Source organism: Macrobrachium nipponense, chromosome 42, assembly GCF_015104395.2.
Source record: "Macrobrachium nipponense isolate FS-2020 chromosome 42, ASM1510439v2, whole genome shotgun sequence".
Lineage (NCBI taxonomy): Eukaryota > Metazoa > Arthropoda > Malacostraca > Decapoda > Palaemonidae > Macrobrachium > Macrobrachium nipponense.
This window is the reverse complement of record NC_061103.1, coordinates 47,618,324-47,642,008: the sequence shown is the minus strand read 5'-3', so window position 1 is coordinate 47,642,008 and position 23,685 is coordinate 47,618,324. Positions and strand designations below refer to the sequence as shown.

The window sequence follows — 23,685 nt, the reverse complement described above, 5'->3', positions numbered from 1 at the left end:
TACGTGTATGTATAGAAATAACACACAACACGTCTACTAGTCCAATTTCCTCTCTTTGTGGCCATTAAATTTTGTTGTTTTAACTCGTTATTTTCACTGTCAAAATAACACAATACAGTGCATTGTATTTCCGCTGCCTAAATATGCTTTCGTTGCGTTACCTGATTGTCCTGTCCTTTCCAATAGTAACTTAATTTTCCTGTTTAATTACTCAAAACGCAGAGAGAGAGAGAGAGAGAGAGAGAGCTTGCTTATCCATTCAATCTTTAATTTGAGTTTCGCGTAATAACTAGGTGCTAATCCACTATAGGTCTGCTTCTAAATCTAAGAACCGGCCTTCAAACTCACTCTCTCTCTCTCTCTCTCTCTCTCTCTCTCTTTCAAAAGGAAGAATAAGGAAGAGGAGCGAACAGGAAAGAGACGAGACCCGATAGGATGATCGAGGAACCCTTCCTTCTCTCTGGGGAATCGAAAGAGAAGGAAAGAAGCTGAGAGCAGAATTTGCTCTCGGGGTCAGAGACGCAGTTGGAGAGAGTTCGAAATTTTGAAGTAAGCGAAGACGTTTCTAGTAATTGTTATCAGGGCAGGTTTCGAATTAACATTTTTCTTTATTTTGGTTGTAGTTAAAGTTTTTGAATCCTACGTTAATTGGAAGGACCTCATCTGCAGGATCTCGCTTCCTAGCCGTCATTGTTTAGTCAAAGCGAAGGATTCATGAAACAGCTTGTAAAATGTTTGGTTCAGTTAGATTTCATGTAAGGTCATTCTATCAAAGAAAGCGGTACACAAGAATTTCTCTCCGATTATCATTCATAATGCTCCCCGCTGCTGGAGTCATTCACTGCGTTGTCTTGACAGGGTCGTAGCTCATCTGATGATTATTGTCCTCATTAAGATGCAAAAGCTATTCCGGAATTTTAAATGCGGTTCTCGTTAGAAGAGACTCGTGCTCTCAAGTACTGCTTAGAATTCATATCAGTTAATTATGCTACTGCACATTAACTTCCTATCTCTATGCGTGTGCGTGTGTGTGTGGGTGTGTGTGTGTGGAGAGAGGGTAGCCATCCCCATCATGTCTCCTTTGTATTCAAGGTTCTCAGCAAACAGGTTGTACGAATATGAAAGGCTGCGACCTACAAAGACCTTTCTACCATAATCTCAAGCACAGGTGCCAATGCGGAGGTTAGCAAAGCTGGTTTCGGCGTGTGATGGGGTGTTGGGGGTTGGGTGGGGTGGGGGCGATATAAATATGGCCTTGCAACGACTCTCTGTTGTGTACACGTGAAGTGTACATTTTACAATCTCTTATGAGCAGCTTAGCATTATGAAACGTGTGAATGTTGGGAAGCTTTTGAAAGTTTCAAGATGTGAGGTAGAAACCAAGAAAGGTTTTGTTCCAGAAAAATTAAAAGCAAGACTCACAAAACCTCTCTCTCTCTCCTCTCTCTCTCTCTCTCTCTCTCTCTCTCTCTCTCTCTCTCTCTCTCTCTTATATTCATAATATGTAATCACTTCGAAACGGGTCCGTGTTCGACCTCCAAGTTGGGCCACGGAGATTCGCACCAGAGAAAATTACCGCGTGATTACAAGAGCAACAACTTCCTTTATTGCGTATCGCGTGGTTTTTTCCTCCTTAAGTCTTGTATCCTTCAGCCTCAAGCGGTCAGGTTATCATTCTCCTTCAACAATTGAACAAGATTTTTATATGATGGTCTCAAGGTCTCAGGGTGAAGACGTTGTCAATAGATTATCATTAACCTTCAGTGAGATCAGTCACCCAGTAGTATCTCTGCCATAGACATAAATGTGAGGTGCCTCACACTGAGGGACCTGGGGCAACCCGAACAAGATGTAAGGTCTGTAAGGTCTGTAAGGACTAGTTTTGACAAGTGTGAGGTTCTGTAAGACAGAGGAACGGACACACCCATCTCAACAACATGAATGTGTAGCCTTGTGTCTATCAACAAATCATTATCACTTACCTGTCAGTGGGTCTACATTCAGTCTTGCAAATCCATTTTGGACAGAAACTTCTACAACTGACAAAAGGTTGCTGGTCAGTAGTTAAAACCGATAAACTTACCTGAAGACATGTGACGCAGACACGTCGGTCTCACCTTGTTTTTGTGGTATGTCGCTTCCTGCCAAGTCCTGGTCTGAGGTCAACGAGGTCTTGGTTCAGGGTCAGGAGACAACAGGCGTCGACACTCATTGCTCCAAGAGCCAGAACGATAGTAATGAGTCTTTTGTGAATCATTTATATACAATCATTTTGCCTTGAAAAAAACATATGATTTACAAAAAAAGATAATAATAATAATAATAATAATAATAATAATAATAATAATAATAATAATAATAATAATAATAATAATAATAATAATAATAATAATAATAATAATAATAATAATAATAATAATAATAATAATAATAATAATAATAATAATAATAATAATAAAGGCAAAGTAACGAGAACTGAAGGGATAATGCTACCAGATGGGAACAACATCAAACACATAGATGAGACAGGATACAAATACCTGGGAATAATGGAAGGAGGAGATATAAAACACCAAGAGATGAAGGACAACGATCAGGAAAGAATATATGCAGAGACTCAAGGGCGTAACTCAAGTCAAAACTCAACGCCGGAAATATGATAAAAGCCATAAAACACCAATGGGCAGTGCCAGTAATCAGATACAGCGCAGGAATAGTCGAATGGACGAAGGCAGAACTCGCCGCAGCATAGATCAGAAAACCAGGAAACATCATATGACAATACACAAAGCACTACACCCAAGAGCAAATACGGACAGACTATACATAACACGAAAGGAAGGAGGGAGAGGACTTTACTAAGTAAATAGGGGAGACTGCGTCAACATCGAAAACAGAGCACTGGGCAATATCTGAAAACCAGTGAAGACGAGTGGCTAAAGAGTGCATGGGAAGAAGGACTAATAAAAGCAGACGAAGACCCAGAAATATACAGAGACAGGAGAAAGACAGAAAGAACAGAGGACTGGCACAACAAACCAATGCATGGACATACATGAGACAGACTAAAGAAACTAGCCAGCGATGACAATTGGCAATGGCTACAGAGGGGAGAGCTAAAGAAGGAAACTGAAGGAATGATACAGCGGCACAAGATCAGGCCCTAAGAACCAGATATGTTCAAAGTACGATAGACGGAAATAACATCTCTCCCATATGTAGGAAGTGCAATACGAAAAGTGAAACCATAAACCACATAGCAAGTGAATGCCCGGCACTTGCACAGAACCAGTACAAAAAGAGGCATGATTCAGTAGCAAAAAGCCCTCCACTGGAGCCTGTGCAAGAAACATCAGCTACCTGTGCAGTAATAAGTGGTACGAGCACCAACCTGAAGGAGTGATAGAAAACGATCAGGCAAAGATCCTCTGGGACTATGGTATCAGAACGGATAGGGTGATACGTTGCAAACAGACCAGACGTGACGTTGATTGACAAGGTCAAGAAGAAAGTATCACTCATTGATGTCGCAATACCATGGGACACCAGAGTTGAAGAGAAAGAGAGGGAAAAATTGGATAAGTATCAAGATCTGAAAATAGAAATAAGAAGGATATGGGATATGCCAGTGGAAATCGTACCCATAATCATAGGAGCACTAGGCACGATCCCAAAATCCCTGAAAAGGAATCTAGAAAAACTAGAGGCTGAAGTAGCTCCAGGACTCATGCAGAAGAGTGTGATCCTAGAAACGGCACACATAGTAAGAAGAGTGATGGACTCCTAAGGAGGCAGGATGCAACCCGGAACCCCACACTATAAATACCACCCAGTCGAATTGGAGGACTGTGATAAAGCAAAAAAAAAAAAAAAAAAAAAAAAAAAAAAATAATAATAATAATAATAATAATAATAATAATAATAATAATAATAATAATAATGTGTCCAAAATATCAGAAAATCTTTAGGAAAATATAACTGGATCTTTAGACCAGCTTCGTCATGTGGGCCAGATCTTTTCTTTCAACACAGCTGTATTTCCTTGATTAAAGGTATTTCCCTCGAATCACTTAGCAGGATGTGGATATAGAATTAGATTTCTTTATTTTGCCTGTGTTTGTGTGCGTGTGTGTACTGTGTTGTTTAAAGATACCGACAGATCTATATCTATATACTTGTGCTTTCCCTCTGAGGTTATATTTGTTTGAGGATAAATTACAGGCTGATCAGCAGAGAAGTCAGCAATAAATCTTCATAACCAGGAATCCAGGGAGAATTGTTAGGACCTAAAATGATATTTAGGAAATTCTTATTTGACCTACTTTCGATAAAGACTGCTTAAGAACAGATAAACCTTTAGGGTTCTCGCCTGAGCGTTTTTCCCTGCACATCCCTGCTCAGTATCACCCAGAACAACAGCCTGATACAACGACAGAGGAAAGATGGAAACGATTCGAAATCGACACGAAGCACCTTCAGACACTGGTCCAAGACGCTCAGGTAAGAGACTACCCTCATACTTCAAGACTAACGCCCCCCCCCCCACCCCCCCACCCCCTCCCCCCAACCCCCAGGCAATTAGTCAGAGAGACACTGACTATATCTATACCTGTCTATATCGTATCCATCTGTGTACTTCTACTTCTACATTCTTTGATAATTAATCAGATTTATCAACTCGTCAGTAAATAGCTTTCCTTAGAGATTACTCACTGAACACTAAATTCACCCACACACACACATCAGTCATGACATATGTCTTTTCGCAGGAAAAATGGGTTTGTTACACAAATGTTTAGGTTACGAGGTGTCTTAATCATTCTAGGAGCAGGTGTTAGGGACTGACACAGACAGCAGGGTCAGTCCTAAACAACCCACATGGCCAGATGACCCAGATTTCATAAAGAATATTCGTCTCTTTGGATTCACGAATTGACTCGAAGGATTTCAAAATATTTGGTTAAAAAGTTGGTTAAAAAGAGTCACCGCTTGCCCTGCCTACATGAACTTTTAGGGATAATGAAAGAATTCATCCTTTACATCGGAATTTATTTTCCTGGGGCTTGTAACAGAATTCTGCTCTCTCATCGATCATTGCACCTTGACCGATGATGATAATTATAACTCACAAATCATCACATTAAAAGACAAACCACTGCCAAAACATCGTCATATAAGACATAGCCAACTGGGACCAAAAAGTGCTAGACCAAAGTGATCAACAGCAAACCGATTCCTTTCGTGAACAAAATCTGGGGCGAGGAGACAATCATCTCCGGCCATTCATGAGATAAGCACCGCCAAACTCCTACACCCCAATGAGGCTCGGGGCCATTTTACTTTCTGTGGCACAGCAACACAACGACGGGAAACTTGGCAGCCGAGATGAGGTGGAAGCCACAACCTTTCATTGGTCCCTTTGCTTCGATAGAGAAACAGTTTTCCAGTCGATCGATGCAAAATCGAGGGGATGGTGATATTCAGAACGAGAGGTACCTGAGAATATTAGGTCTTTATCTCTTCATGTTTTTATCTATGTGTATTTAACTTTCGTTTTGATACAAATACAAACTTCATGAAAATATTGCCTTTATCGAAGTAATTCCTTACTTAATCGTTTAGTTCATCTGAAAAATCCCAAGGTAACAATTTGCTCTTAACATCAGCACAGTGAGCTGCTTGAGCAATAAGCCTTGCAGTCAGTTGCTGCCTTCAAGCAGCAACTGGGACAAGTGCTGACGACTGCTGCTGATGCCTTGTGGGTAACAGAATGCTCAGCTGACATCTCTTTCCTGACAGGAGGTGTCATCAGGGATTTAACCCAGAGAGGGATTTAATATTTTTGTAGTTGGATTTATCTGTACTCTTCTCGAATAGTTTAACTTATTTGTTTTATACTATTGATTTAATTCTTTAAAAAACTACGATTCAAAAGAAATCGTACTGATTAAAACTCGTCCTCAGGGGGGTGGGCTAAACCCCCCACAGCGCCCACCCCTAAATATTTAACCTTTCTACAAAGCTGATATGCAGCAATGTTTACCCCTTTTATCTTTCAGCAATATTGCATGCAGTACACATTAATAACCCCCACCCCCCCACTTTCCATTTAAATTCCTCCCTCCCCAGTCACCCCCCCCCCCCCCAACCCCCCCCACCCCCCCCCCCCCCCCCCCACCCACCCTTCAATCTACTTGCAAAAACTACCTATCGATGATGGGAACTGCATTGCATAGAACACGTGTGTCAGAATCGGCTATTAAATAATGTATTAAATCAATAACTCGCAATATACATGCGTTATAAAAACAAAAATGAGCTTACATTTCAGTGTTGCTTCTCGTATGACAGTTGAAAGACAAATGAGCGCTCGATGTAAACAACATTTCGAACCCAAAGTTGAGCCTGCTTTGAGATGCTCGAAACTTATCATCTCCGTAGGATACTCAAATATTTATGTGGGCAACCCATGCATGGGTGTCTATAAGGACCCACGTGGCCACTGCAAAAGTATACGTCAGTTATCCTGATTTAACTTTTATTTGAGGAAGTATTTAAGAATTTATAGATAAAAATTATACCTAGGAAACCAATGGTCTGGTTATAGCCATATAAGGCTGTAATTCATCCTCGATCAAAGCCCCATCCAATAGCTTTGTTTGGATTAAATCCGTTTAGCCGTTTAGCCCTGACTGGATAACAGACAGACAGACGGACATAACGCCCAAAATAGTATGATTTATTTCCTCAACGCCGTCATCCGTCTACCCTTCCTTTGTCGATGTCAAAAATAAAACTGCAATGACTTCTTCTCTGCGCTATTCAGGGACTCAAGGCTTTTGGGAAATTCCCCATTTGTCATCCTGAGATCTGAGGAGTTTTGGAAATCTTTACAAAAGGATGGAATTTTTCGTTGACCTTTGGGAATTTCTGTCGTCTTTCTTGCGGTATTCTTCTTTAGACTGAGTCTAATGCAGAGTAGATTAATTTTATAAATCGATACATAAATATATAGACAGATATTGCTAATTAAATTTTAGGCACTGAGAAGAATAAGATTCTTATCTGATTGAAGAATACATTGAGACTTCTATTAACATTTCAGTCTTAACAATCTACCTCAAATTCAACATAATTATGAATAAGACACTAAACATTTCCTTTCATTTTCCCCAAAACACGTCAGACATATCGTATTTTTTATCTTTAAACAAACGGGTCTAAAGATTAATCGTAGTTCAAGGAAAGGTGCTGAGCTATCAAGCAATATTAACAAATATAACTTTTAATTATCTAAAATTGTTTTTGTTAACACATAATTGGTAACAACGCATAAGGAAGGTGATATCCTACACAAGTAGATATAACGCAGAAAAATTAATTAATCGTAAATAAGTTTGATGTTTCTTAAGAGATATTTTTATATGAGTATTTGAAAAGTTACTTGCTAAAAGTTTATTAATTATATTTTTACTAGCTCATTCAGATACGTTAGGTATTGTAAACATTCTCATTTTCCTGAACATCCTTTGGAAATATACAAAACTAACCGCTTTCAAACATCACTTTACACTTCTAGTCTGCTTACAAATATCCGCTAACGGTTGTTGCAAACTAACTGAACAGGGAGTTAAAAATCTTTTATATTTCTTAATCATTTTGTGCATACTTATTTCCTAAACATGAAGGTACCTGAGAGTTTATAACAAAACTATTAACAAAGAGAGAATATTTCCCATTGACTTTAACGCAGGCGATGCTGGAAAATCTGGTTTTGACTCTGGAACTGCGCTATACCGAGCTTTCTCTTCGGCAAACATCAGGCTGTGCTGGAAGAACATATCCTTTTCGCCCAATGTGTTTTCCTTTGTTAGTTGAAGTAACTGTTGGTAACTTCTGCACGTTTTTTCCTATAGGACTAGAATCCATTCCTTTGACCCTAGTCTCTGGAATGGCTCCGCCTTTCTTTCCAGAAGCCATTGGAAGAGGTTTCATTTTGCAAGCTGGGGCTGTTGGGAACTGGAACCCGGTTCCTTCATGGTCAGAGGGTCTTCTTGGCAGTAGAAGCAGTTCCCCATTTTCTGCTTTGTATAAAGTAACAGGCACTCCGACGTCCCTGAGAATTCTCGTTGTGTCTCCTATTGGATAATCTGAAGATTCCAGCTTTGCCCCACCATGTGTTAAACGTTGCACACTGGTTGCTGGATTGAGCACCCCTGATGGTGTGACAGCCAGTCTGATTACCTCAGCAGGAGGAACTCTCTGACTTGACCCTGGGATTCTCGAAGAAGGGTTAAAAAGCACTTCCCTCAAAGGGATTGGTAATGGCTTCTGATGAAAATCTACGGGTTTTTTACTTAATTCCTTTGCGGGGAAGTCTGTTTTTGTTTTTGGGACCCCTCGTTTGGTGGCTGGGTGTTGGCATGGTGAGTCTCCTCCTCTTCCTGTAGTACCCTCATTGGGCATAACAAAATAAGGCTGATCTTCTTCAACTTCAGGACTGCTTCCCTCCTCTTCAGGGAGCTTTATCTCGTTGTCTGACTCTGATTCAGACACTCCTGAATCATCACTTTGGTCGTGAGATATGTTCACCCTCTGGAAAAAATAGTGGCAATTTTAGCATATTGAACAGTGACATGATAATATGTCATGGAGTAGAAGGAAAGATCAGGTAGGTCATGTCACAATAAATAGGTGTTTCAGTGAACTGGCAATCCAATACCTGCCTAACCGAAAATAAACAACTCATATTCCATATAATAACCTAATTCCACTCACCTCCCTTTCCATACCATATGGATGAAGTTGCACAGGTTCATCATGCGATTGCACTTGTACCTGGCCAGGAAGAAGAGCTTCACCACCAATATTTTCAGCAGAAATATCATGAACCCCTTCTGGTTCTTCTCGTTCCCCAAGAGGGTGACCGTGCTCAGAGTAAGCGAACATTGGCTCAGCCTCTTGATTGGGGTGATCCTCCTGAACACATGGGGTAACATCCAGGCGCTTTATGGACTGTACAACATCTGGGTCTAATCCTTTGGAAGAAGGTGAGGCTGAAGACTTCTCGATAATGACTGGTTTTCGTGGGTGACTGTGGGTGCGCCTAACAAGGGCTGCCCCAACTAAGAGCAACACCAGTATCACACCCAGAACTCCCAGAACAGCACCAACTACTGGGGAGATTTCCACAGGTGATTCAAGTCCTGGAAAAAGTAGAAGATATATATATATATATAATATATATATATATATATATATATATATATATATACATATGTATATATATATATATATATATATATATATATATATATTATATATCGAACTACAAATGTCCTTTAATATCTAATTCGCTCTACCTCAGAATTAATATATTTTCATATATGCTTAAACCGAGGGGGAATTTATTAAGTGATAATATACCGGTGTCGGGGTGGTTTAAGGCTTCACTGCCAGTCCTAGTATTGAGAATTCGCTGGTTCGCGTCTGTCGATCGCCAATTCTATTATCGCTTAATAAATTCCCCCTCGGTTAAGCATATATGAAAAATATATTAATTCCGAGGTAGAGCGAATTAGATATTAAAGGACATTTGTAGTTCGATATTATATATATATATATATATATATATATATATATATAATATATATATATATATTATACATATAATGAATGAGAAGGTGACTATAGAGTAAATGGATTTAGAAAGGAAGGAATACTGTAGTTTAAAAAGTGGCCTAGTGTTAAGAGAAAGGCTAATGGATAATAAAGTAACAGATACACATAGAGATGCAGCTGATGTAAACACAGTCTTTGGCAGTAGACAAAGAGTATTCTGGAAGGTTATTTAACAGCCCAGTGGGGTGCCATTCTACGACTGGTTAACTCAAAGGATCCTTGAAGATTAAAACATCGACAAAGCTGCCATTATACAACTGGAGGAAAGTATCAAGTAAAAAGTTTAAAAGAAACTTCATCAACTGGATTTCTCCCTGTCTACGTATCCTGACCTGGGGCTGATCGATGCTGGGCACTGCTTGCCACTACTTTCATGGTGACGGGGTCACTTCGACCGCGGGCATTGTGACCCATGATGTTCAAGACGACTCCTTTCCCCGCTTCCATTCCGCTGACCACCCACTCAGGAGACTCGCTGTTGGGAGGAAGATTTGAAATAGCAGGTGTAAAAAAGCGAAGGAAACAGTATGCAGTCCTAAACATTACTGTCTTGTACAGTGGTAAGACTGATGATCTTATTCTTCTAATTAAGCAGAAACCGAATTCAATGATGAGGGAACGATTTTTTTATATTCACAAATAAAATCATGATTTATGGTGAAAAGTAAAATTAATCAGACAGTCATCTCACAAATAAATGACTTTGACTATGAATTGCAAATTCGCCTGCATTGACAGTTTCGTCTTTAATTAAAAAAAGTCATTAGAACTTTTGATTAAAGTTTGAAGCTCCTGTGAGACTGCAAATGGCGACAATTATTACTAGTTCACTATTTTTGGTATATGAGAAAAACAACAAAAGAGTAGCGTTTAGACTCTCCTCTATAGCTTTAACTACAAAAAAAGTCATATTCTGAATTTTGTAGTAACTGGAAACATCTTTTAAGAATATAAATATGACGATTGCATTATGATTATTTAACAAACTATTCCACCTTGTGAGAGGGTCTTAACTACGTATTCGAGCTAAAACCAAATTGAAATTCTCAAGGTAACTCAATTGCTTTTGCAGATGCAAAGGAGGTCAAAGGTCACATCATAAACGGAAATAGACAGCTGATCATTCCAGGCAGCAGATGGAAAACCCCGAAGAGAACAGACAGCATTGTCTTACCTACTGACATTGGCGAGGACCTCTCCGTCCTGCCAAGCCTCCAGCAGGAAGTTCTGCGGCAGCCCCCCGTCAAACCCCTCCAGGCACGAGACAGCAAGGGCTGGCATCAGGGCGTCAGGGTTGACGGGCGTGGCCGAGCAATTCGTGGGCGTATCAGGAGGACCGGCTGGTACGAGGTTGACGACACACGGCTCCTTCTGGCGTCCGGCGCCATTCGTCGCCCTGCAGAGGAGGCGACCGTAGTCTTCCCTCCTCTCGGGCACGACCGTCAGGGTCGACGTCAGTCCCTCGACGACGTACTTGTCCGGGGACAGGATCTCCTCGCTGCCGTCGGTCCTCTGCCGCACCCAGGACCAGGTCAAGTCTGAAGGAGGCTCGGCCTCCACTCTGCACCTGGCCTTCACCGCCGCCCCTCGAGCTGCCCCCTGGGTCCTCTCTTGACCCGCTGACCCCCCGCATGTTGGGGCATCTGGAATCAGTATTTCACTGGAATTTAGTAAACGCGTATTTCTTTTGTGTTTCTGAAGAAGTGGACGTTTGTTTTCATTCACATCAGGTATCAAATCTCTAACCTTGTGTGAATCTCTCTTTTGATTGTAGACATTAACACTTTCCACTTCACCAACCTTCATGATATTGAAAAATCAGTCTCCATAACTATTGTAATCTGTTATTCCTCAATCATGAACAAAAAGCCAAAGGCTGAACTTCCTAAAGATTCAGTCTTTTCCGTCCAAGAGCAGCAATTCATTCTTTCCTCAATCCTGAGTGTCTGAGGTGGAGGAAGAGTCAACGGACAGGGAAAGAAAGTTTGGCTGCTCTATGCGATATGCTTCGTGAGAGGCGAGAGAGAGAGAGAGAGAGAGAGAGAGAGAGAGAGAGAGAGAGAGAGAGAGAGAGAGAAAGACTTTTACTTCAAGGTATCTTTCATAAAACCAGCTACATTGACAATAACTTCACGTTTGTCTTTCTTCGACAACTGATAAATGATTAGATTCTTTCAATTGCAATATCATTTCAAGAATTGTACCACCAGTATCCTATGCAAAAACTATATCAGTTGTTCGTCTCTGCCTATAATGAACTCACTATGTTACTTCCTCTGTGAAGTATGTATATACATCGCAAGAGTTTTATCAGTCTTCCCTTTAACCCGCGAAAGAGTATCAATAGAAGTCTGCTTCCCCCGTTCGTTTGTCCTAGAATAAAATTCGCTCTCTCAACAGACTCATCCGTCTTTTTCAAATTCTTGCTTTTTCTCGTTCGAGTTAATGATTCCGTATTGGGTGTGTGTGTGTGTGTGTGTGTGTGTGCCCTACGAGGTATCGAATCCAAATACTGAAAGACCGTTTGTCTTTTCCTCCATAATCTTTTATTCCATGACCGTATGGGACCCGGTTTCAATTAGTTTGATTTTTATCAACTGCTTCAAACAATTTCTGTTTGCTGGGTCCTTGTAGATGCAAAGTGGAAACGGAATATATATATATATATATATATATATTATATATATATATATATATATATATATGTATATATCTATTATATATATATCTATATATATATAATATATATATAATATGATATATATATTATATTATTATATTTATATATATATTATATATAATAATATATCTATTATATAATATAATATATATAATTATATATGTATAATATATATGTATGTATGTTGTATGTGTGTGTGTGTATTATTTCTTGGATTTATTAATTCAGTGAAGATTATAGACCTTCCATGCACATTCATAATTTACACGAGACCATTCTTAAAAATATTGTCTTGACTCATTTTACTACGATTTTATCTGGTCATCAGTAAAATCTCCGTCATTATGAGTTCTCGTTCTATTTCACCGTCTTCCAAAACAGAAGACAACTCAGTCGAGAAAACAAAGTAGATAATAAGGGAATTACAAATATCTATTCAATGACTTCAACACCCGGAAAATAATTACTTAGTTCCAAACCAACGCCGGTATGCAATGTAATATAGCGTTTTATAATGCAATATATCACTTTTACTGCAACACCGAACATCTGAGTTTTATGCTTTTCGTTATATTAAAGCTTATTATGTTCGTGTTTATTTATTTTCAGAGGATTGTTGGTATTCGTGGAAATATTCTGCAATTTTTGTAACGCTTTTAATAATGTCCTCCGAAAGATTACAGAAAATCCCTGGTAGCACTATTTAGAGAGAGAGAGAGAGAGAGAGAGAGAGAGAGAGCAACGCTTCCAAAGAAAAAGAGTGTGAGACAATGGTGTGAAAAAGGGGAGGGGGGGGGGGCTGAGTTAGTAATAAATTTCGGCAATTACAGCAGTTGCAGAAGGCAGACAGTCCAACCAAACAGACAACGCAGCAGAAGGCACTTGGAGAGAGCCTTCGCGAGACAGCAGCGAAAGGCTTCATTGTTTAATCTATAAATAAATTCTCCCACTTTACAGATATGACGAGGAAAGTTACCCATTTATCCCAGACACTAAGAAAAAATAGTTTTTAGAAATGTGAAAAAGAAATCAATTGCTAAATATTAATTACATTGTGGACAATCCTGGGTAACCTTGGAATTCGTTAACGATTCTGTACAGGTCCATTGAAATATTCAAAAAAAAAATATATGAACTTGAATTGAACACTCACGCCTGACTGTCAGGAAAAGGGTATTGCTCACAGTGCGCCCTTGGGCATTGGTGGCCGCACATGCGTAAGTTCCCGAATGACTTCTGGCGACACTCCGAAGGACTAGAGACTGCCCGCTGATCACCACACCGGCACTCACGTTCTGAGGGATGTCCTGGCCCTTGGAGGGTAAAGGGAGGAAGAGGGTCGTTAGAGAAGAAGGAATTTGATTCCTGTTATTATCATTCCTCAGATTCAAACGTCAGGAACAACAGCCACAGGCTCTCAATATTCATTCACCAAAGTACACCAGGAATCAGTAAGATTCCCGGTGGTCCCCAGAACGGGAGGAACGACCAAGAGGTCACTTACATTATGGTACCACTCGATGCGGTGGAATTTGGGGTTCGATTTGATGTGGCACTCGAAGGAGACCTCGTCCTCCTCCTTGATGTTCTCGGCCTCCAGTTGTTTCCCGAGGGAGAGATCCACTGTTGGCTCGTCTGAGTAATAAATGAGAAAATCGATCCGTTAAATGATCATCCAATATCAGGTGTTGCTTGAATATTGGAGAGAGTGGAACTTTTGTATGAGAAACGTGAAGAGATAATCGTAGATCATAGGACAAATCATTCATACGATCTGTAACAAATCTCATCCCAAAATACAAAATATATCCGATAACTTATAGCTTCTTCACTCACTGATTGAGGAAAAGTTATGCTTAATATGCTGTACAATAAATAACCTTCATTAAGTTACTCAAAAAAGCACACGATAAATCAAATCTTTATATCAATTATAGTTTCCGTAAATGAACATCGATAGAATTAGATTTGAAACTCACAAAACATTAACAAAATGGTGAATCATTTGTTCTCTTAATGAATGAAAATATATCATTTATAAGAGATACAAATTATCCTAAACGAGAAACGACCCTGAAAGGTTTCTCCGCCTAATTGTTGTTGTTGTTCTTCTTCTTCAGTCAGCGAGTGAAGACGCAATTAATTACCTCTGGAACTCACAGTAGACAATGAGCTTCCTTCTGTCCGAAAGGGGCTCGTGTGGAAGGGCAGGATTCGCTCCTGTACAGGTGATCGTGGCTCCGTCGTCCTCCCCAGTCACAGCGATTGTCAAAGTGGCTGTCGTGATGTTGCCTCCGTCTCGTATCTGAGTCAGAGAGAGACTGAGGTTACCTTTTAACATTATGAAGAGAACCAAAGCTTCCTGCTGTTTGTGAAATAACCCATCAATAACGATGTTTACCCTGTCCTTGTATTCTTTAAAGAAAATCTAAATGGCGCTGATTCACAAAAGGAAGCACAGAGAAACTTACGGCGTGAGTGACGTGCGGCTCCAGGGACCTGATGCCCCTCCACCAGGAGAGCTCTGCAGGGGGATGTGACCCAAGGGCGCGACACACGACGCTTACAGTCGACCCTGAGGTCGCCACTAAGGCATCCTGCTGTTCGAGGATTCGGACCTCAACTGGGGATACTAGAAGAGATACATTTAGCTTGAATTAGGATAAAGCACAAGAAGACCTGTAGTCAAATCCCGTGATAATTATAACAATAGAAAGTGAAGAGTTGAGAGAAAGACACAGACACCTGGCGGTGTCGGCACTCACGTGTGATACTCAGGGAGACAGAGACACTCCGGGGCAGGATCCTAGCATCTCCAGAGGCTCTGGGTTGGGAGGGCATCCGGGCATAGCAAGTCAGGGAAGCCCCTTGAAGTTCCCTTTTGGCATTCACTGAAACCGTGGCTTCAGTGGTACTTGTTCCTGAAAGTAAATTGTTCCAGAAATTTGTTTAAGACATTTGATTATTTTTCTTTTGTTCTGAAATGAAAAGAAATTGATTTTGACCTAAAAACTCTGAGGTCCTTGAAATCCTCACCTGTCACAGGATCCCAAGAGGAGTGAGAGAGCAGGAGGGGGAGCTCCCTTCCTTCATTCCACCAGGAGAGAGAGGGCGCAGGACTCCCTCCCTCGCTCCTACAGGTCAGCTCCGTCAGTTGGTTCTCCTGCAGGGGTCCTACCGTCCCCACCATCTCTCGGCCTTCCCACATCACCACAGGGGGGCCAGGGGGCACTGCATAAACAAGGAGATTTTGATTAATGATAATAGTTATTCAGAAATACTTTTCTTGAGATTAATATTTCCTGTGGAATGTCCACTTTTGGTAATATTGTGGAGGCAAAGTTTTTTTGCAATATGGTTTTTTTGGGGGGTGTGGGGACAAAACAATAAAATAAGATCAATGCCAAAGACCATTTCTGTATGTATACCTTTCTAAATAAACTATATATTTGTATGCAAATGAGTTTGCACAAAGTATGCATGTAAATGTGTATATATGTATGTAAAAGCATTTACGCCATTTGCCATAATATTCAAATCCCACTTAAACATCCAGAAAGAATCTCATTCTATGTAGCTTATGATATAATTATTTTTATTATTACCACAGTTTTTTTCTTAAGATTTCCGATTTGAATGCTTTTTTTACAGATTTTTCTCTTGCAGGTGTGCAAATACTGTATGTGAAGGCAATATCTGAAAGTATCTCTGGATTCCTTAGAGAAAAGTTCCTGACTTAAACAAAGAAAGAAATGGAATATTTAATAAGATGCAAGAGAGCATAAGTCTGTGAAGCAATAGACAAATAAATAAAATAGTTATAGGAAATAACAGTCAGAAAGGAAATAAATAAATGTATAGAAAAATCAAGTGTAATTAGAAAAATTCAATTATATGAAAAAGAAAAAATAAGCAAATATTAAAAAAAAAAAAATTAAATGATGTTAAACACCACCCTTCCAAAATGTAATATTTAGTTTCCCACAGGTAACCATTGCGCAGAACAAACAAGGAATCTTTTGAATAATCGTGTCAAGGATCCTGAATAAATAGACCGACAATCAACGGAAGAGATCTCATTAAGCATCATACCGCAACTGCGTTTGCATAAATGTAGGATATTCATTCAATTCGAAGAATTTGTACTTTGCTGAACAAGTGACAAGTTTCTCTTGATTAAATTTTGTCATCTATCTAGAAGACTTCGAACGAAATCGATCCCATGGGGGCCACACCTCATAGTTGCTGTCACAGTTACACCAGCCACCGTCACATCAACACCCTCAGCAAGACAGAACAAAGCCAGTCACCAGACACAAAATAGTAAAGGAAAAAGGCACTTGTGATCTTTTACTCACCAACCACCGTGAGGTTGACTCTGGTTGTCGTGGACGTCGAAACGCGGTAATCGATCCTGCACGTGTAGACGTCCTGATCGTGGGCGTGGGTGGGTTCGAGCACCAGCGAGGGCGTGCTGGAGGGCACGAAATAGCTCCTCCTGCCCAGGACCACTTCGTCCCACCACCTGACGCCGCTGGAGAAGTCTCCCAAACGAGCGTCGTAACTGAAAGTGGATATAAAACTATATAACCTGCAAATTAGTCTAATATTACGTGATCGGAAATGTCCATATAATTAGTCCTTTAGATCCAGTAAACATTTTATTAACTAGCTGAGGGTGATTGATGCATTGGCAATATGCATGTCCATTCTGTCCATTTCATTTGCTCTGGTGAATGACAACAGCTGAATTAGGTTCACAATAGTGACCAGAAATGCGTTTCAAAGTTGTCAAGCATTGAAGTTTCGAATTGAAACTGTCCTGTGGATTGCTAATATTGATATTAGCCATCCGAAAATATTTCTGGGTATTTAACCAAGTCATTTTCACGTTACATCCTGGTATGATTGTGCATTTGTATGCATTTTCCTTGTTATTGCTTGCTTTGTTTGATCTGCAAACAATTTCCGGGACTGAGTTAAAGGGAGACGCTTCTTTGTTTCAGATTTGTTTGGCGAGGCTCAGGGTTCGTATGCTATTTACATATCAGTGGAATAGATGCTCTTCTGTTTCTGACCTGACTTCATACCAACATTAAATATCTTTAGACTTGTTTCTTAGATGTTTTTTTTTTCTTCATCTCAGCTTCTATTATTTCTGTTCCAGAATTCTAAATTTAACTGAAATATTTTATCTATGGCTTCTCAGTTTTTTAATGTAACAATTTTTTTGTGCCTTCATGTGTATCTCTGACTTTCATAAACTCTCTCTCTCTCTCTCTCCTCAAGGTCATCTCTCTCTCGTCTCTCTCTCGTCTCACCTGTAGATGGGCAGGGAACTGCTGAATCTGCGGTACCAGAGGACGAGCACTGGCTGGTCCCCCGGCACCTTCGGCCTTGGCACACAGGGGAGGCTGACCCTCCCCCCGGAGACTACCCACACCTCCGCCATCGAACCTGCAAATAATAATGATAATAATAATAATAAATGCTATTTCACCTTTCCTTTTAAGATATATGCCATAGACTTCAATATCTCTATCAGCGGAATCCCAAAAATGGAAGTCCTGCCCCCAATGGAAAATATGTTCTACAAGTCCCCCTTCATAGACAGTACCCATGAAAAACAAGAGGCCTAAGGCTTAAGACTTTTAAAAAAAAAGGCCTGTGGGGCGTGGGGAGGGGGTGGGGGAATGGGGCCTTCATGTCGTCAGGAGGCAGAATGTTCATATAATGAAATGGAAGTTTCATGACGCAAATTGTAATCACGGTAAGAGAGACATCTCTTTTCTCAAGTGACTCTGTTGCTTTGCCCTGATACGATTGTGTTCTGTCTAACCCTTTGCATTTTAGGACTTTTCTCGACTTCTTTATTCTTTTCCTTTACCGTTTGTCTTCTTCTCCTTTCTCTTTCTCTGTGTTCTTCCATTTTTCACTCCAAAGCTACAAATCTCTTTTTGTTCAATTACTTTTCATAAGAGACAGATTTCTGGGTCCTGCAAGAGTCAGTTGAATAACAGAAACACTTCTCGTGGACAGTAGGAATTCTGTGTGTGTGTGTGTGTGTGTGTGTGTGTGTGTGTGTGTTATGAGGTAAGAGGAGGTAAAAGGAAATGCAGAAAGAAGATACCACTTGTTAAAAGGAGAGAAAGAAAATAATAAATTAACAAACCGACTGATATGAATTCACGACAAGAAGAATAGCACTATCTAGAATAGCTAAGTATTGCATCTTCGCCTGAACTTCTGAAGTTCCATTTGCACAACTTCCTCTGGGAGGCTGTTCCCCAGTTCATCGGTTTGAGGAATAAAGGACCGCTGGAACTGAGAAGTTCGACAGCGGAACACATTTGCTGCATATTGGCGCTTCTGCTGTTCAGCGAATCTGGTTGCTCTCTCTCTCTCTCTCTCTCTCTCTCTCTCTCTCTCTCTCTCTCTCTCTCTCGGCAGATAAAGGGGATCAGGGGTTAATTGTGAATGTGAAAGATCTCCGTTGAAATACAATTTACCACGAACCTATACAGATTGAAAGCAGCCATGATGTATATAAACATTTTGTGTTATTACTAAATACATTTGAGAAAATTAAACTTTCTTCTAAATGAAACGTGAGCTGGAGAGCTCTCAGGTCAATGATGGTAAAGGGAGAAAGAGAGAGAGAGAGAGAGAGAAGAGAGAGAGAGAGAGGCCGAGTGTCATCGACCTGCGGAGTGACAGAGTCAAGAGAGAGAATAAAAGGCCAACGGGATAACTGAATACAGACAAAGAGACATGACAGAGACAGCGACATCTTTATCCTGACCAAGAAGAAGAAGAAGAAGAAGAACAGGAAGATAAAAAGAGCAAAGCCAAGAGGAGGAAGATATGCTCAGCTAAAGGGAAGCAGAAATCAAAGGTATTTATGAAAGGTTACGATTCTTTTTGGAGGTTGACGAAGCGAGCAAAGATGTGAGTTTCTGTCTCTTTCTTTTTTATAAAATCTGGAATAAACGTCGCGCCAAGCGAACGATATAATATAAGCAAGGATAACATAAATAATATGTATAAAAACAAAGCAGGGTCACAGCAAGAATTTAAAAAGAGTGGAAGGCAAAATTCCGAAGCCAAAGAAGGAAACTGAAACATTGTAAAACTTCCAAAAAGACAAACACGAATTCCAAGACGAGTTTCAAAAATAAAAGGAAAAGTTCAGCGATAAAAATACGAAAGAAAGGATCTGGTTTTGCGTTCAAAAGACGGACTGAATTATCGAATTTAAATATTCATAAATAACTAGAATTAACAAAAAATCGTTATATTGATATGGAACATCAACTGGGGTGTTGCGTCCACCAAAATTTAGTATTATGTAAAACCAGGCTCCTCTTCCTTGCCTTACAGACTTCATTACCTTACTGACATTCTTATCAATATATAACGTTCACTCCTGCAATCAAAGAGGGAATATCATAAAAAACAGATATATGAAAAATAGGCAGTGGTTAAAGACACTGATGTGGAAGGAACATGTAGTGGACGCCATGTAGTGCTACCCTCAGCTTTTAACCAACGTTTGCTAGGTCCTTTGTTCACTCCCAGCCTCACGCCCCACAGTCCACCCGGCTTTAAATGGGTAGTGGCGTCTGCCCGGGTTAAGATGAAGGCCGTGGTGCCACCAACCTCACCCCAAGAGCCAAACTGAGAAAGCAGGAGGCTGCGGTGACCTTCAACATTTCCTGTGTGCAAGCAGAGGTTTAAGCCGACCTTTCGCTTGAAAGGAAGCTTTTGTTTATCTTCGAAAAAGGAAAGGAGGGGAGGGGGTGATGGGGGAGCGTTATGACAGAACTATGGTAAGTTGTAGCCTCCTATGACAAGGGATGTTATTGTAGACAATGATACAAAGCAGTTGCTTGGAGTAAGTTTATACAAGCGGTCGTCTTGTGTCTCTGAAGGGCTGAGTACTGTAACCGATGTTCGGTGTGACTTATTATTGCTGTTTATGTATGCTAATGTTTATTTGTTCGTTTCTTTTGTATTATGTGCTTAATTCTTCCTTCTTGGTTTTTAACGTTGTTCACGAATGGGTAGGTAGTCTATACATATGGGAAATAGGTATGTGCAACGAGTTTCTTAATGATTTGAATTATTTGTCATATTGGCAATGTTGTCTTCCACGGATAACGCTGAAGAAAACAAACCTACACAAACTTATAAGTTTTTTCTTGCTTATGAGAAATGTACCGTTGAGAAGTAGATTGGGTCGAATATGTTTAAAAATATCAAACAAATACGTACAGGTCTTTATGTCAGCGTTTGACGCAATGCTGGTGAGGCAGCCATACAAAAGTTTAGAAGCATTTCTCCGGGGACGAGGTGAACAGGACGTCTTTCCTCAAACAGCTAAGTTTAGACATTACCAGACAAGAAACCAATCTTGCACCTGACAAGCTACTGAATGATAATACTGAGAAGAGGCATCCTTGGTTCAACATTCTTTGTGGTAAGAGAAGATTGCATTTGCTGCTCCTGGAGTCAAGTCACAAATTTCATTTTCGTTCTGCCATATTATGTTCAGATTGCATTTTTTTTTTTTTTTTTTGTCTCGCCAAATAAGGGGACAAAGATTCCCGGCGTAAAGAAAACCAAGCTGTGTCTAAAACCAGAAGAATGATCGTGTCTCAACTATACTTGAATAATAACAAATGGGATGTCCCACATAAGTGATAAAGTACACAAAAGAGAATTAGCGATAACGACGTCAACAAAAACTGGAAAAAGCTACAAAGACAAATGACAAAGAGGACCTGAAGCTGGTTCCCAAATAAGCGATGACCCTGAACCCACCAGGGACATAAACGTCACATGAACCTCCATATAATCTTTCGGTGGACAAAGATTGATCGAAGGCGCTTTTGCTGCATCTGACAGAAAGACATTTTCACTCATTTTTGCTTACGAATAAACATTAGACCGGTATATTATTTATAGGCATGAAAGTGTTATTATTATTGTTGTTGCAAAAATTAGGAATAGGTTTGTAGCTATCGATATAGAGATAGCTTTACAAAAATACTTCAACTCATAACTTTCAATTAAAAAAGATATACATTCAAATTTCTTCAAGAAACGAAAATCATCTTACTTTAAAAAATTGATTGTAGAGTTTGGTTTTATAAAAGGTCAGTAACAGACACACGCACACACACAAATACACACACGTGTGTAAAGTCAGTGTCTCTACGAGACAATACACTGCAGCTAAACAGGTTCTGTGAATCAAATTATGTAGCAAGATTTTTTTATACCAATATTTCAATTTGATGCACAAGACTTTATCACCGATGTACTGTTTTTCTTTATATTCACACGTAGCGATGGATATTAATCATTGTTAATATATTATTCATGCAACACAGCGATAAAAGAAACTCGCTGGCAAAGATCTTGCTTGCGAAGAAAACCGGTATCCAAGAGGAGTGCCGTTACAAAGTCCTTCCTGCTACTACTACTACTATTACAAGGACACTATTGAAACTACCGACTAGATGGCAGCACACACCGGGCGGCCTATTGGACCAATAGACGCTTTCACCAAGCGTCAAACATTTTGTAATTCTTCGTTGTTCTTGTAAAGTTTTGAATTTTTTATTGTTATTTTTTGTGATTTTTATAAGTACACTAACAACATGATATATATATGTGAAAATAATAGTTTCTTCATAAAACATCACGCTATTCCACAACATTCATTTGTTATTATCAATTATATTATTTATTATGCCCTGCATAACTCGACATATCAAACCGTAATTAACTCTAAAAATAATTATAATAAGTATTAAAACGTGGAGAATCTTTCATGTAGTATTCTGAAGGCCATGAGTATCATCATAAGTAATAAAGAAATACGCAGCGCTTAATATTGCTTTGCTAAAACCCATTTCAGTCATTTGATATCAGCATCAGAATTACTGAAATGAATTCCATTGCAAGACTCAATTCAGTCTCTAAATGGAGGCTACAGAAATAACCTGATAAAGCTACACTCAATTCATGTGCACATTATACGCACTGCCAAAATTCCATCCAGTCCTTTGTCTCTCATTGTTAAAATAAACAATCAATATCATACGCTTATTACTCCATCACCTCATTTCATTATAGGAATAATGAGCTCTCCTTAAAAAAGATAATGAAAAATGTAATAAGGATATGCAGTCATATGGACCACACCCCCCCCCCCACCCCGCACTCCACCCAGCCCCTCCCCAATATAATAATGATCTGTGGCGCCAAATTGAACATTTTTAATTTGGCATTTATGGATTTCATCACCTCGTCATAAGTAAAAAGTATGTGCAATGTTTGATTAAATTTTACTGAAATCTAATAAAGAATGCAAAAATGATCAGTATCTGACTTACTCTGTACATCTTTGTTCATCATGTATACATACAAACATTCTTGCAGTCTATCTCGCGTATGTCCAGCTACACATTTCCCTACATCTTAATTAACGGTGAAACCCTCGATGAAGGACTGAGTACCTTCAAGCTGAAGCTGTCTTGTGTTCTGTTTAAATGCGTTATTCTTTCCCCATGCCTTTGTTCTTATGTTCTGCTTCTATAACGAACGCGTAAGAAAAAGGAAAGTTCAGAACAAAAATATATCTAGCAGTCATGATGAGCGGGTGATACTCGCAGCTACTAAATTCATACAAAATACTCTTTCCCCAGATGTCGAGGGCATCCCGTACCCTCCATCAATAAAACATTCATTCAGTTTAAACAAAAATGTTTTTAATTATAAAATTCACACTTTTTTCAGCCATAGAAACAGCAACACGAATCTTGTCCTAATTCCAAAAGAAGTTCACGAAATGTGATCTCCAGCTAAACAGGAATCGAATTCCTACTGGAATGTTTGAAGATCAGGAGGTGACTGACGATGAAGGAGATGACGATGCTCTTCTTGTGAGAAACATCTCCGGAAACGCCGTGACGTCATCGCGCATGTCTGAGAGACATTGCGCCAGATATCAAACGTCACTGAATAAATATACATTCCTCAAGTGATGCCCGTTGCAGTGAATTACAATGTTTGATGATGAATCTTCGCCCTCACATCTCTCTCTCTCTCTCTCTCTCTCTCTGTCTATATATGTATATATATAATATATATTATATATATTTATATTAATATAATATTATATGTCTTTATATATATATATAGTCTGTATAGTATATCTATATATATATATATATATATATATATATATATTATATATTATATATATATATATATATATATATATATATATATATATATATATATATATATCTATA

General features: G+C 39.4%; 1 protein-coding gene across 2 annotated transcripts in view; it reads right to left on the bottom strand.

Annotated features, from left to right (window-relative positions):
* Positions 1-6,343: 6,343 nt before the first annotated feature.
* LOC135213189 (hemicentin-2-like) overlaps positions 6,344-23,685 on the bottom strand; it is an 18,850-nt gene continuing 1,508 nt past the window's right edge. The window contains exons 2-13 of one of the 2 annotated variants that reach the window (XM_064247157.1): positions 17,683-17,818; positions 16,720-16,925; positions 15,398-15,592; positions 15,127-15,282; positions 14,833-14,993; positions 14,522-14,666; positions 13,866-13,996; positions 13,515-13,674; positions 10,856-11,324; positions 10,014-10,156; positions 8,779-9,206; positions 6,344-8,595 (exon numbers count right to left, since the gene is read on the bottom strand). In XM_064247157.1, the coding sequence (XP_064103227.1) occupies positions 7,792-8,595; positions 8,779-9,206; positions 10,014-10,156; positions 10,856-11,324; positions 13,515-13,674; positions 13,866-13,996; positions 14,522-14,666; positions 14,833-14,993; positions 15,127-15,282; positions 15,398-15,592; positions 16,720-16,925; positions 17,683-17,818 (3,134 nt within the window). In that variant the 3' untranslated portion in view covers positions 6,344-7,791. The remainder of the gene's footprint in view (positions 8,596-8,778; positions 9,207-10,013; positions 10,157-10,855; positions 11,325-13,514; positions 13,675-13,865; positions 13,997-14,521; positions 14,667-14,832; positions 14,994-15,126; positions 15,283-15,397; positions 15,593-16,719; positions 16,926-17,682; positions 17,819-23,685) is intronic. The other variant, XM_064247158.1, reaches the window with a different exon arrangement.